The sequence below is a fragment of the Nannospalax galili genome, unplaced genomic scaffold (assembly GCF_000622305.1).
Source record: "Nannospalax galili isolate Female #2095 unplaced genomic scaffold, S.galili_v1.0 scaffold886, whole genome shotgun sequence".
Lineage (NCBI taxonomy): Eukaryota > Metazoa > Chordata > Mammalia > Rodentia > Spalacidae > Nannospalax > Nannospalax galili.
Genome location: NW_008355971.1, coordinates 2,093,553 through 2,107,845, shown reverse-complemented (window position 1 = coordinate 2,107,845; position 14,293 = coordinate 2,093,553). Strand labels below are relative to the sequence as shown.

General features: G+C 53.0%; 1 protein-coding gene across 2 annotated transcripts in view; it reads right to left on the bottom strand.

Moving 5' to 3' along the window:
• Window positions 1-6,590: 6,590 nt before the first annotated feature.
• The window catches only part of Pak4 (p21 (RAC1) activated kinase 4), a 43,501-nt gene continuing 35,798 nt past the window's right edge, over window positions 6,591-14,293 (bottom strand). For both annotated transcript variants that reach the window (XM_008853945.3, XM_029556561.1), the window contains exons 4-10: window positions 12,852-13,310; window positions 12,239-12,676; window positions 10,823-10,956; window positions 10,442-10,568; window positions 8,997-9,122; window positions 7,979-8,113; window positions 6,591-7,549 (exon numbers count right to left, since the gene is read on the bottom strand). In XM_008853945.3, the coding sequence (XP_008852167.1) occupies window positions 7,394-7,549; window positions 7,979-8,113; window positions 8,997-9,122; window positions 10,442-10,568; window positions 10,823-10,956; window positions 12,239-12,676; window positions 12,852-13,310 (1,575 nt within the window). In that variant the 3' untranslated portion in view covers window positions 6,591-7,393. The remainder of the gene's footprint in view (window positions 7,550-7,978; window positions 8,114-8,996; window positions 9,123-10,441; window positions 10,569-10,822; window positions 10,957-12,238; window positions 12,677-12,851; window positions 13,311-14,293) is intronic.

The following is a 14,293-nucleotide window of genomic DNA, read 5'->3' as shown; positions in this document are numbered from 1 at the left end:
GTCGTACATTGTGTGTGTGTGTGTGTGTGTGTGTGTGTGTGTGTGTGTGTGTGCAAGTGCGGGCATACACATGTCATAGTGCATGTGTGGAGGTCAGAGGAGCACTTGGGTGTCATTTCTCACCTTCCATCTTGTCAGGCTAGGTGGTCCACAAGCTTCTATTAATCCCGTCTCCATCTCCCACCTGTAGGAGCACTGGGATTAGGCACATACTGCCACACCTGGCCTTATGTGGGTTCTGGGGATTGGAACTCAGGTCCTCACATTTGTGTGACAGCTGTTTATACTTATTGAGACATCTCCTCAACCCCATTATATTATTTACTTTAAAAAATATTTTTTATTATTTTTATTATATGTATGAGTGTTATGCCTGCATATAGGTAAGTGCACCTATGCTGTGCAATGCCTGTGAAGGACAGAAGAGGCTGTTTGGATCCCCTGGAACTGGAGTTACAGACAGTTGTTAGCTGCCATGTGGGTGCTGGGATTTGAACCCAAGTCTTCTGCAAGAACAGTCAATGTTCTTAACTGCTGAGCCATCTCTCCAGTCCCATATTATTTACTTTTTAAAATATTTATTTATTTTGAGCGAGGTGTGGTAACACATGCCTTTAATCCCAGTACTCAGCAGGCAGAGGCAAAGTGGACCCCTGTGAGATCCAGACCAACCTGGTCTACATAGCTAGTTCCAGGCCAGCTGGGGCTACAGTGAACCTGTCTCAAAAAATAAACAAGCACAACACAAAGATTTATGCATTTTTATTCTATGTATGAGTGTTTGCCTGCATGTGTGTACATGCAACACATTTCTTCCTCAGAGACCTTACGCGTGTGAGAGTTTGCAAACATTTTCTTCATTCCCAAACCTATTACAAGTGAAAATTATTTTATTTATTTAGTTAGAGTCAGGGTCTCATGTGTAGCCCAAGCAGGCCTGGAACTCTCTGTTTTCCTGCCTCAGCTTCCTAAGTGTTGGGATTACAGGTATGCACTGTCAAGTCTGATGCAAGTTGAATTTCTTGAATTTCATATAATCAACTGTAATTCTTTTTGTCTGTTTGCTCTTTTGCAACTCTGTTCTTTTTAAAACATTTTATTTCTTATTTTTATTTTATGCATATGAACATATTGCCTGTCTGTAAGTACCCCTGTGTGATGTAGTGCTGGCGGAGGTCAGAAGAGGCATCGGATCCCCTGGAACTGGAGTTATAGATGGTTGTTAGCTGCCATGTGAGTGCTGGGATTCGAACCCAGGTCCTCTGCAAGAACAGTCAGTGCTCTTAACCACTGAGCCACCTCTCCACCCCAATTGTATCTTTTTTATTTTTGTCGTTCTTTTGGAGACAGGGTCTCCCTGTAGCCCCAGCTGGCCTGGAACTCACTATGTAGACTAGGTTGACCTTGAACTCACAGAGATTTGCCTGTGTCTGACTCCCGAGTGCTGGGAATTAGGGAGTGCCACACCCATCTCCAATTGTACCTTTTATTTATTTTTATTTTTGGTATTTTTGAGAAAGGGTCTCCCTGTAGCCCCAGCTGACCTAGAACTCACTATGTAGACCAGGCTAGCCTCGAACTCAGAGAACTGCCTGCCTCTGCCTCTCAAGTGCTGGGATTAAAGGCATGTACCACCATGCCTGGGCTCAAATTGTATCTTTTAAAAAAGGTGTTAAAAAGTTTATTTTTAATTTTGTGTGTGTGGATGATATGCATGCATGCGAGTGCAGGTACCCTTAGAGGCTAGAAGTGGGCCTTGAATCTCCTGGGACTAGAGTTACAGGCAATTGTAAGTTGTTCAATGTGAGTGCTGGGAGCTGAACCCAGGTCCTCTGTAAGAGCAGTATGTGCCCTTAACCACTGAGCCATCTCTAAGCTCTTCAACTGTATTTCAGAAGTCCTATTTGGACTTGTAGTCATGGGCTACTTTCCTCTGTGACCTATCGTTAGTTTTTCATTGCTGCGACAAAACACCTGAGGAAGAAACCTTGTAGGAATGTGATGGTTAATACTGATCATCAACCTGACAGGATCTAGACTCACTTAGCAAACTTAGTCTGACCATGTCTGTGAGGGAGTTTCTAGATTAGGTTGAGGTGGGAAGATCCATCCTGAATATGCGTGGCATCACTCCATGGGCTGGGGTCTGGGACTTTAAAAAAAGGAGAAAGAGGGCTGGGTACCAGCAGTCATCACTTTCTGCTTCCTGACTGCAGACGCAGTGTGACCAGAGCCTTGCACTCCTGCAGCCATGCGATCCCTGAAGTTGATGGACTTCCCCTCAGACTGTGAGCCCAAATAAACCCCTCTATCTTAGGTTGCTTTGGTCTGTGATCACTTGGCTCCATTGCATGTTGAGGGAAAACAGTGGAACAGCATGATGGGAAAGCTGTTTACTTTATGGCCACCGGGAAGCAGAAAGAAGGGAAGTGGGGAAGGAGGGAGGCATGCCCTTCAAACCCACCATGGGTGACCTCCTTCTTCCAACCAGACCCCACCTCTCCTGATAGCCCATTTAGCTAGGAACTCAATGTGTTAATCTACTGATGACATCAGTGCCCTCACGATCCAATCACCTCAAAGGACCAGCAACTGGCAACTGAGCTTTTAATACACCAACCCTTTGGGGACATTTTTATATTCAAACCATAATAACCCTATATTTTACTTATCATTGAATTTTTTTTTTTTTGGTCCTATCTAGATCAACACTGCTTGCGCTGAGGCCATGGAAGTGTGTATGTGCACTTTGCCAAGGCATCAGATTCTCTGGAACTGGATTTATGGATGGTTGTTAGCTGCCATGTGGGTGCTGGGAATCGAATTCAGGTCCTCTGTAAGAGTAGCCAGTGCTCTTAACCAATGGGCCATCTCTCCAGCCCCTAGAGAACAATTTGTGAGAATCAGTTCTCTTCTTCCACCACATGAGTCCTAGGGATTGAACTCCGGTCATGAGATTTGGTGGCAGGTACCTTCATGTGACTGAACCATCTCACTGGCCTTTTCTTTTGTAGAATTAGTGAGACTCTTCTTCCTGTAGGTAACATGAGTGAACTTCCCCAGCGCTGTTATTCAATAATCTCTTTACTCCCATAACCTTGTGGGGTCATCATTTTTGTGCAGGAAGCTCCTGGGCTCTCTGGTATGTCGTTAAGCCACAGTTCCTGGGGTGATGCCCCACAAATTCTCATGAGCCACTGGGTGGAGCCTCACAAGTCCACAGCCAGCAAAGAATCCATTTTCCAACCTGCCTTGACCCTGGGTGTGGCTGATCTCTGGCCAATGAAGAAATGGCACAACTTGTGGATTGAGGTCTTAAAGGAGAATGCCGTCTATGTAGGAGACCAGTATCCTCTGAGGCAGAGGATGGAAGAAGGCTGGACAGAATCCCACATAGTTTGGAGTTTTGTACAGAATGGTTGTTTGCCTCAGGGGTTTCCCAAAAGGAAGCAGACATCAGAATCCCTTGTTGAAATAGAGCTCTCTGGGCCCACCCTGATTCTGATTCAGCCTGGGGAGGAACCCAGGAAGTCAAATTTGTAAGTTCTCAGGGTTGAGAGCCACTGGTCTGACCTGTTCCCATCATTCATATGGGTTCTCTGCACACACCCCTCTGGCCTGCAGGATAAACACTCTGACTCCTCCACCTGCACTTAGGGCCCAATCTGTCACCCACCACCCCACCCAGCTGAATGACGATCCTTGGGGAGTGTGGGGTCTGGGCAGTTACACCTGGGGCAGCGCAAGTTGCCAGTTCCATTGCTTCCCCTTTTGCTGCCACTGCACGTGGTGTGATTGCTGCGTAGCCCACAAGGCCCTCCTAAGTGCTTCTTTAAGTCCTGGGGTTCTGGCTCTGTTCAACCTAGAAATCTGAAAAAGAGCCGGGCATAGTGGCACATGCCTTTAATCCCAGCACTCAGGAGGCAGAGGCAGGCAGACCTCTGTGAGATGGAGGCCAGCCTGGTCTACACAGTGAGTTCCAGGCTAGCTGGGCTACAGGGAGACCCTGTCTGAGAGACAAAAAATAAGAAATCTGAAAAAGCATTTTACAAAAATGCCCTTGTCAGCCGGGCGTGGTGGCACATGCCTTTAATCCCAGCACTTGGGAGGCAGAGGCAGGCGGATCTCTGTGAGTTGAAGCCCAGCCTGGTCTACATAGTGAGTTCCAGGACAGCTGGGGCTACAGGGAGACCCTGTCTCAAAAAGACCCCCCCCCAAAAAAATGCCCTTGTTAATCCACAAATAAGTCTGGGTGGGCATAGTAAGTCAAGGCTGGGGTAGTGCTGCTGACCCTTTCTATCCCCTACTCTGAGGTGACAATGGCCCCCGCATGGGTCTCGGATAATTGGCCATTTGGCTTCTTCTGTCTTCTACATAACTAACAACCCCTGTATTAAACCCTGTCCCCTAACCGTGCCTGAGACAGTGGGCTGCATACTCCTGATGGCTAGTGACAGATCCACGGGGACATTTCCACACAGGTGACAGGGGCAGGAGGCAGAACTGGGGGAAGCCATGGGCCTCCTGGAGCACCTCCTGCGGCACCACCCAGAGCCATCCCTTCTAAAGACAGGGACAGTGACTGAAGAGGTCCAAACCAGTGGCTTTCCTTGGAGCTGGACATGTGACAACACAGGTGACTTTACTTGAAATGTATCACTTTCTAGATGTGTTCTTAGTGGCCAGCAGGATCAGAGCTCAGGCACTCAACCACAGGGCTCTGGAATGTTCTGTTGCTCATGGTCTTCATCCAGTTTCACCAGCCCCGAGTTGGGTGTTATTCTGGCCCTACTTTCTGGGACACCCTGTGCAGGTCCCTTCAATGTTTGATATGTTTCATTTGGCTTATATTTTTGGAGACAGGTCTCACTATATAGCCTAGAACTTGTTATGGAGACCAGGCTGACCTTCAACTCACAGAGATCTGCTTGCCTCTGCTTCCCAAATGCTGGGATTAAAGGTGTGTACCACCATGCTCCGCTTATTTTTGTTTTTGACTAAGAGTCTTTTTTACTGTTTTGAGACAGGGTCTCCCTGTAGTCCCAGCTGGTCTGGAACTAGCTATGTAGACCAGGCTGGCTCAGTCTCACAAAGATCCACCTGCCTCTGCCTTCCAAGTGCTAAGATTAAAGGTGTTACCACACTTAGCTCAGAGTCTGTTTAAAATTTTGATTTATATATATATTTTTTATGTGTATGAGTGTCCCTACATATATGTACCTGTGCCTGTGCGTGCAATGTCAGCAGAGGCCAGAAGAGGGCATTGGATCCCGGCTGGAGTTAAAGACAGTTAGCCAATGTGTGGGTGCTGGGAACCAAACTCAGTTCCTCTGCAAAAGCAGCCACTGTTCTAATCCACTGAGCCATCTGTCCAGCCCCACTCAGGGTCTTATGCAGTCTAGGCCGGTTCCAACTCCTGGGGGATGACCTTGAACTTCTGCTTCCACCTCACAAGTACTGGGATCACAGGCATCACCACCAAGGACTGGTGTTACATGCTATAGGACCTGGGCTTTGTGCATGCCAGGCAAACATTCTAAACACTGAGCCTACAACCCCAGCCTGAAGTAGAAGTAGATGCTGCTTATAAAAGTACTCAGGCCTGCAGCTTTTTATCTTTGGCCAGTTTTGGCCCACTCCTTCACAGAAAGGCATTGACTGCACCCCCCGACCCCGTTTTCTTGTATTTCTGTAAGGTCACTGGCATTCGGCATGGCCTGGCCACAGACAGCGTCCTGACTCTTGGGAGTCCAGGGCTGTGTGGCAGTAGCCTGTGTGTCCTTACCATATACCAGGCTGAGGTCCTGGTGCCATAGTATCAGGCTGATCCTTATTCTTCCACCAGCTGCCTCTTGGGGTGCTGGTAGGCTGTGAGGGTCATGCTCAAAGGCAGAACACTCACCTCTATCCAGCACTCTGCAGCCTCACTGTAGGCTTGGAGGAGTCCCCCGTGACAGGACTTCCAAGCTGGCGACTCATGGCTGCTCAGCCTCAGGGGTTCCTAAAAGCCCATGTGCCCACTGACTTAGCTGTCAAAGGGCCCTCTCTGCTAGTACCAGTCTGCTAGGGTCAGTTCCTATATCACACATGCTCCAGGCAGAAATTTCCAGGACAAGGGCAGGGGTGGTGCCTCTCACCTGTAATCTCAGCACTCGGGAGACAGGCAGGAGTGCTGTAAGTTCGAGGTCAGCCTGAGCTACATAGTGAGTTTAGGTCAGCCTGAGCTACATAGTAAGATCCTGTCTCAAAAAATTAGAAATGGCGGCACACGCCTTTAGTTCCAGCACTTGGGAGGCAGAGGCAGGAGAATCTCTGTGGGTTGAAGGCCAACCTGGTCTACATAGCAGTCCAGGCCAGCAGGGATATACAATGAGACCCTGTCTCAAAAAACAAACAACAAAAATCCCTAGAACAAATTCCAGGTGGAGACATGGAAACTGCAGTACTTGAATCCAAGCTAACAGGCTGGTTGCCTGCCTCATCCAGGGAATGGGGTGTCTTTCTCTAACCAAGTCTGGGTAACCAGGCCCAATCCCCTAAACCTCCCACTATACAGCCAGGCAATGGCCTCAACACATCACACATGTACATACCACAAAACACAAAAATGTTTTAATTGTAAAACTAACTCAAAGGAGGGAGGGTGGGGTGCAAGGGGGAAGCAGGAACCTGATTCTTCAAAGTGGCTCTGTCCCTGGGCCACCCCACAGGACAGGGATCATCTATCCCCAGGTTGGGGCAGGGCTAGTATTATAAAATGACAATATAAATAGATTTCTAGAAAATGGAGGCTGTTCAGGTGCAGTAGTCATTTGCTGCAGAGGTGGGGGAGGGGAGGCCCCAACCTGCGCCCCCACCAGATGCAGGAAGGGGGTGCGGGGCTCCGGGAAAAGGCCACTCTTCAGACATTCATGATTGACCCCTCAATGGCTCAGGGGTAGGGGCTGGGCACCAGGCAAGGCTGGAGATCCCTACTTGCAGGTTGAGGACAGAGGAGCCGGGCTGTCACGGTGTACACACACACACACACACACACACACACACGCACGCACGCACGCACGCACGCACGCACTCACACACCTTTCTTACGGTGTCCTCTCTGCTGCCAGTGGCCCCTGCTGCATATTTCCAGTGATGGGCAGTTGCCCTCTCTCCTGTGGACACAGCACAAGGGAAGGGGCCTGTCCTGGAGGGTGAGGGTCCCTGGGAGCCTCACTTGATCCCATGTGTCCTTGTGTTGGTTTCAAAGTCACAGAATCAAAACTGGAGCTCAGTAGTGGGGTGCCACGGAGCCCCCAGCACAGTGGTGGTGCGCAGTGGGAACGGGCGCCCCCTACTGGCCTCTGCTGGGCAGGGTGGCCCGGGGTTCTTTGGTTCAGTGCTGGGCGCCAGCTCATCTGGTGCGGTGCTGGCGCATGAGGGGCACGATGCTGGCAGGGGGTCCTGCCTTGGTAAGGAACGGGTGCTTTAGCAGCTCTGCCGCGGTGGCCCGCTGGGCTGGGTCCCGAACCAGCAGGCGGTCCAGGAAGCCTTTCAGAGATGGCGAGGCCTGTGGGGAAGCAGGGAACGCGGGGTTACTTGCTGTAGGGCCATTTTCCACCAATGCCCTATGAGCTGATGGCACCTTGGGAAAGCCTCTAGGGAGGAGTGAAGAGGTCTCGGGAGGTCACTGCTGGGCCTCATGAGTCATGCCATACCCAAAGCTCCCCACTTTTGTGGTCTGGTAAGGAGCTGGCAGCAGCCTCTTTCCACCATGTAATTGCTCCATCAAGACCACCCTGTCCCTGTCCCTGTCCTCTGCCTCTACCTAGACAGAGGCAGGGCAGGGAACTCAGACAACCTGGGCCCAAGCTCTTGGCAGCTGAGGGCATAGGGAACCATGTGGTTCTGTCTGTGGGGTCAGTTCTCACATAGAGCTGTCTGCAGACACGCAGGTCAGTGGCACAGGCCCAGCTGTGCCTGGTGGGGCTCTGCTCACCTTGTGCAGGTTCTTCAGTCGGGGAGGCAGGTTGTCTCGAATCATCTTCATGGCTTTGAGGGGTGGCTCATTGAAGTAGGGAGGCTCCCCATCCACCATCTCGATCACCATTACGCCCAGTGACCAGATGTCCACCTGGGGGGGGAAAAGGACCACAGAGCTGAGTGTGGAGGGTCAGCCAAGCCCATGCAACTCTTGGGGATGAGTGGCCCTGTGCCTTCCATCACTTGGTTCCTAGTCTGACAGCACCCTCAGCCTCTGAGACACCCGGCTGGTTACACTTCCTGTGCTCGGCCCCTGGCCCACTCCGAGAACTCTTTCAAGAATGCTGCACACAGGGTACCCTGCTCCCTGCTAGCCACACCCCTCCCCTCTTTCATAGTTCCCATATATGTCCCAGACTGCTCAAACAGCAGTTGGGACACAAGGCTGGGTCAGGATGGGCCACGTGACCTAAGCTGAGCCGATCAGCACCAGCCCTGGGACTTCAGTCAAAATATCTGGAATCTGAGGGCAGCTCACAGGACATGTGTCCCCTAGGTCTGGGGACCACTTCTGCTGCCACAGGAAGAGTGTGTGCTCAAAGCAGAGCAACACAGGACATCAGGCTGAGCTGAGGACACACTGCACACAAGCTAAAGCCTGCCCTCCCCAAACTTCCCAGTCTAGGGACTGACAGTGGTCACTTATAAGCAGACGGCTGACATGTCCCCAAGGAATCTCACACCAGCCCCACTCCGGAGTGACCCTGCTACAGCCTGCCCACCCTGAGGCGTTCCCTTTCTTCCTATTAGATACTGGGTCAGGTTTGTTGACTAACGGGGAGAAAGCCTCAGGGTCTGGCAGGTCACAGCGGCTGGTGGGGTAGGATCGGGTAGTGACTGGCAGGGGGTGCCTGCCCCATCTTCACTGACAGCTGCTCACATGTGGCCAGCCCTGCCTTTCCAATAGACTGGGAAACTGGACTACCGGCATGCACGGTGCTCGGGACTGGGTGCCTGGGTCACTCTGGGCTTACCTCCGGCCCGTAGGGAAGGCGGGAGATGAGTTCTGGGGCCATCCAGTACGGTGTGCCAACCAGTGACTTCCTCCGAGGTACCTCCTTGCTCACCTGGGCGCAGAACCCAAAGTCGGACAGCTTCACCTAAGCCAGGGAGAGGCTGTGGGTCAGAGGTGCTCACCCATCTGACCGCTTGGCTTCAGCCACAGGGGCTCCACTGGGCAGCACAGGGTAGTTCTGGCACCTCCTGGAAGGGTCCTCAGGTGTCCTGAGGCTCTTAGGGGAAGTGGCTGTGTCCTGCAGATAGCAATGGCTCAGTAGGGACCAAGATGGGCTTGGCTCTGAAAGCCAGTGATCTGGGTTTCTATGCTGCACAGGAAGCAAGTCCTCTGTTCTTTGATTCGAGCGTAACACAGCCTGGCCTGGGAATGTGCGTGCATGTGGGGGGAGGAAGGAGACACTACCTCTGCCACAGCCAGTCCCCAGGACCCGTACCCTTTAGGAGTTATGGACCCTTTCTGACTCCTCCAGAACTCAAGTCTCCTTGCACTCTGGGGGAGTCAGAAAGGGCCCACGGTACCAGACACAGAGACAGGACCTCAGTCTAAAATACGGGAAGCCATTAGAGTCAACTTCAGGAACTATAGGGAACCCAGACTAGTTAGCCCTGTGCCCCAGTCTGGTCTGCTCGAGTGAGGGAGGCTCTCAAGATGACATAGGGAGTAAGAGGACACTGACCCTTGGGTCCATAGCAAGCCTGGCACAGGTGTCCAATGCCCAAGTGTCAGGGCAATAAGGCCCTGGGAGTCCTGTCTGGAGGTGGGAGTAGGTGTGGTAGATATGCTTGTAAAATCACAGCACTTGGGAATCTAAGGCAGGAGTTAAAGGAAGGCTTGGGCTGTACAAGCAAGAACCAGGTCAGCCAGGAACACACAGAAGACCCTGTCTAAAAACACAAAAACCATCTGGGGATGGTAGTAAATATCTTTAATCCCACCCAGCACTTAGGAAGCAGAGGCAGGTGGATCTCTGTGAGTTCCAGGCCAGCCTGGTCTATATAGGGAGTTCAGGCCAGCCAAGGTTACAGTCAGACCTTGTCTCAAATCAAACCAAACCAAAACAACAGGGGAGCCAGGCCAGCTGCGTGGCTGGGAAGCCTGTGGCCCAGAGCTGCAACACCCAGACTCTGGACTGTTTTATAAAGAAGAGCTCAGCTAGCTGCTCCTCCAGCCATTGAATAGGAGCTCAGTTCCCGCTGTAACAGCAGAGAGGGAAGGAGTGAGGCAGGGACCCTAAGCTACTGAGAACGTGGGCAACACCACCCTATAGGCTGGAATGTAAGGGAAGGAGGAGAAAGCCCACAGCGCAAGCACCCATGCTTCCTGGCTAAGAAGTGAGCCGCTCTGTTCCACTCTACCATGATGGACTGAAACCCTGTCTAGCAATGGGAACCACCTGCTCACCCGGCCATCGTGAGTCAGCAGGATGGAGTCACTCTTGATGTCACGGTGGATGACGCCCTGGGCATGGAGGACGGACAGTGCCTGCAGCACAGCCAGGCACACAGCGGCAATCTGCTCCTCATTCATCCTGTGCAAGCAGAGGGCAACTGGGCAGACAGGTGCCTACCCTGGCCTGGTAAGTCCAGAGAGGCCACATGAACCTGCCTCCATGGGAGTGGGGAGGAAGCCAAGACCCCTGACCACGGGACCCTAAGCATGTGGCAGCTGCCCTCTTCACACTCTGCAGGGGACTTGTCCTATCATGAGACCTGAAGGGACCCAGCTCTACCATGGGGGACCAGTGAGCCAGCAGGCTGGGTGCCAGCCAGAGTCCAGCAGTACCTTGTGTGGGTAACGATGTCGGTGAGGGCACCTCCTTCCAAGAACTCCATCACCACCCAGAGCTCGTCCCCCACCAGGTAGCTGTTGTACATCTCTACTACGTTCTCGTGCCGATAGTCACGCATGATCACCACCTGGGAAGGAGGCAGTGTCAGAGTTAGCTTGGGGGCCACACGTATGGCCTGTCTTTAGACTCTGCTGCCAGCCTCCCGCCTGTCTAGCAAGTTGCACTTGGACAACCTGACTCTGGCAGCTGTCCCCTTATACTAAGGCCAAGCAGACCTCAAAGCCAGCCTGATGCAGACTTCTCCATTCTGAGTATGTGCTTTTACCCTCACACCAGCATGTGGGCTTTCTAATCCTCCTTAGCGAGTCCTGGCTGGTTTTTGAGTGGCCTGACCCTCAGGATCAGGAGAGGGAGGGGACAAGAAACAAGCAGGTATGAAGAGGGGTCAAAAGAAAAGTGGGAGGAGGTCTAGAGGGTAACTGAGAACTCCAGGCCCAAGAAGGTAGGGGAGCCTTGTGATGGTGCAGGCATTTAATCCCAGCACTTAGGAGGCAGAGGCAGGCAGATCTCTGAATTCCAGGTCAACCAGGGCTACAGGGAGACCTTGTTCAAAAAAAAAAAAAAAAAAAAAAAGGCAAGGGAAAGGCCTGGGGACTGGGGTGGCAGGGAGCTGTGTTTACAGGGATCAGGAGACAAGGTAATGTTCCTGGTGTGGCTGAGGTGCTGGGATGTGGGGTGGAGAACAGGCTAGTGTGGCGAAGGAAGTGCTGAGAGATAGGAAGCAGAGCCTGGAGAGACTCCACACAGGACCTCTGGGACCTCCTGTCAAGAGGCAGGAGATGTTTATCACACCCACACCCACCCCTCTAGGCCTTTCTGACTGGACTGCAAAGCTGCCAAGACCCAGAGCCAGAGGCTGGATGGAACCCAGACAAGGCAAAGGGGATGGACTCTAACTTGAGATATGGGAGATACGGAGAGGGCCTGTAAAGGGAAATGGAACACAGCCAGCTTCAATGTCAGACCTTGGCTGCTATGTGGGGGATGACCAGGGGATACCTGAAATGAAGGCTGGAGCAGGAACAAAACGGGGAGAGAATAAGGCTGCGCAGAGGTGGGTTCAGGAGAAAGAGGGTTCAGGACTGTGGTCTGGAGTGAGGTATGATGGACTCTCCCAGAGACAGGGACCCTCTGGAGGGGAGAACAGAGGCCTGTGTGGGCTCAATGGGGAGGGTCTGAGGCTGGGTTGTAACAAGAACAGCCAGGGGTTAGGTACTTGTTAGGACAGAGACAAAGGCAGGGACCTTAAGCTGGGGACATAGCACAGAGAGGAAGAAGCTGGATTGGTACCACGGCAAGAGGGGAGATGGTGGACAGAAGGCACGGAGTAGGCCTGGCCTGCCACCCACCTCATTAAAGAGCAACTCGCGCCTCTGCTGCTTGCGCAGGTCCATCTTCTTGACGGCCACCAGCTTGCCTGAGCTACGCACTGTAGCTATGCACACGATGCCTGTGGACCCCTCACCAATCTTGATGAAGTTATCTAGATAGGAACGTGGGTCCCCTGGGTCCACCACCAATTGCAGGGCAGCCCGGAACTGCTCATGGGACACTCGCTGGGGCTCCCGCTGAGGTGAGCGAGGCCCAGGGGGCCCAGGGGCAGGGGGTGCAGCAGGAGCAGCGAGGGCACGGGCTGGAGGGGCCAGCTGGGGCTCTGAGGCATGGGGACCCAGCATTCCACGGCTGGGGGCACCGTGGGCTCGGGTGGGAGGCCGAGAGGAAGAGGACTGGGGGGCAGTGTGTCCCCCAGCTGATGGCCCATTAGGGGCCATATTGTGTGATTCCCCCTGCAACAGAAGAAAGAGGTACTGTAAGCAGAGAATGGATCAGCTCTCCCCAGGTGGGCGACACACATGGGTGGTCAGGATGATTGATGTACAAGGGGTCAGGGATGGGACATAGGGACGGAAAAGCAACGAGAAGTGGACACTGGGGTGCTGGAGTGGGGATGGGGTGGGTTACCTGGGCACCTCGGGCAGGGTGGTCCGTATCAGCCCGTGGGTATGTGTTAAAGGGCCTGCCAGCTGCTAGTTTCACCCCGCTGGCCAGACTGGCAGGCTGGGGCGTGCCGACATCAGGCCCAGAGAGGGGGCGCTTATCTCGGGAGGCCTCCTGGGGTCCTCCCAGGCCCTCCCTGGAAGACTTGGGCCTCTTCTCTGGCCCTACCCGCCGCCTGTCACCACTGCCACCACCTGCCTCGCTGTGGCCCGTGGCCCGGTCTCGGCCTCCCGCCTTCTCGGGGGCCACTCTGGCCTGGGTGACCCGCTCCTCTGGAACCCCATTCTCTTGGTGAGCACGGGCAGGCGGTGGCGGGCTGTCTCTGCGCAGGGAGTTGGAGCGTGTCACCGACATGTTCTCAAACTCGTCGAGCAGCAGTGTGAGGGCACCATCCTTGGCACCTTTGCTGCCCCGCACGATGGTCTGGGGTCCAGGCAATGGCAGGGTAAGGCCGGGCAAGGTGGGGATACGGGATGTGCATCCGACACAGAGACAGGACAACACAACACAGAAACAAGACAGAGACAGGTGAAGTGATGGTGTGGTGATGATGAGGTGGGGGACGGGGCCCTGCAGTCCCCCAAGAACTGCTGTCACCCCCACAGACCATGCTGGGGGCTTCCCTGAGAAGTGCCTCTTGTTTTTCCCTGGCTCCCAGACTGGGGGTGAGTCCTGCCCTGTGGGCTGGAGGGAGGGAGGCAAACCCAGCCTGTAATTGGCCCAGAGAGCTGCAAATTACAGGCTGCCCAGCTCAGCACTTCCACCTTTGCAGGCTGCCAGCATCGTTAACCTCAAACCACTTGAGCAGGGGATGGGATGCAGAGTGAGAAAGGCCTCAGCCTAAAGTCAAGACCAAGGGGTTCAGTGAGTTTTGTGGCAATCATCAACACCAACGCACCCTGAGACGCCAGCCCTCACACCCCTGCCCCACCTTGGGCATGGAGTTGTGAACTCTGCTCACACGGGCCTTGCTTGCTCCTCTAACACACACAGATGTGTACACCTCTCAGAGCCTTTAATCAGCTCTTGGCCCTGCTTGAAACTACATCTTCTTCCAAATGGCACCTTGGCAGCTTTCCTTTCCTCCCTCAGGTGTTGGCTAAGAACACTCTTCTCAGGGCTGGAGAGCTGGCTCAGCAGTTAAGAGCACTGGCTGCTCTTGCAGGGGACCCGGGTTCAGTTCCCAGAACCCACATGATGGCTAACAACCGTCTGTAATTCCAGTTGCAGGGGATCTGATGCTCTCTTCTGACTCCAAGGGCATTGCATAACATGGGTGCACTTACACATATGCTGGCAATACACATATACACATAAATAAAAAAATCATAAGCAAAAAAACAAACAAAATTCTTCTCTGAGGCTCTGCTCACACCTACTTTACATCAGTCCTAAGTCCCTAACTG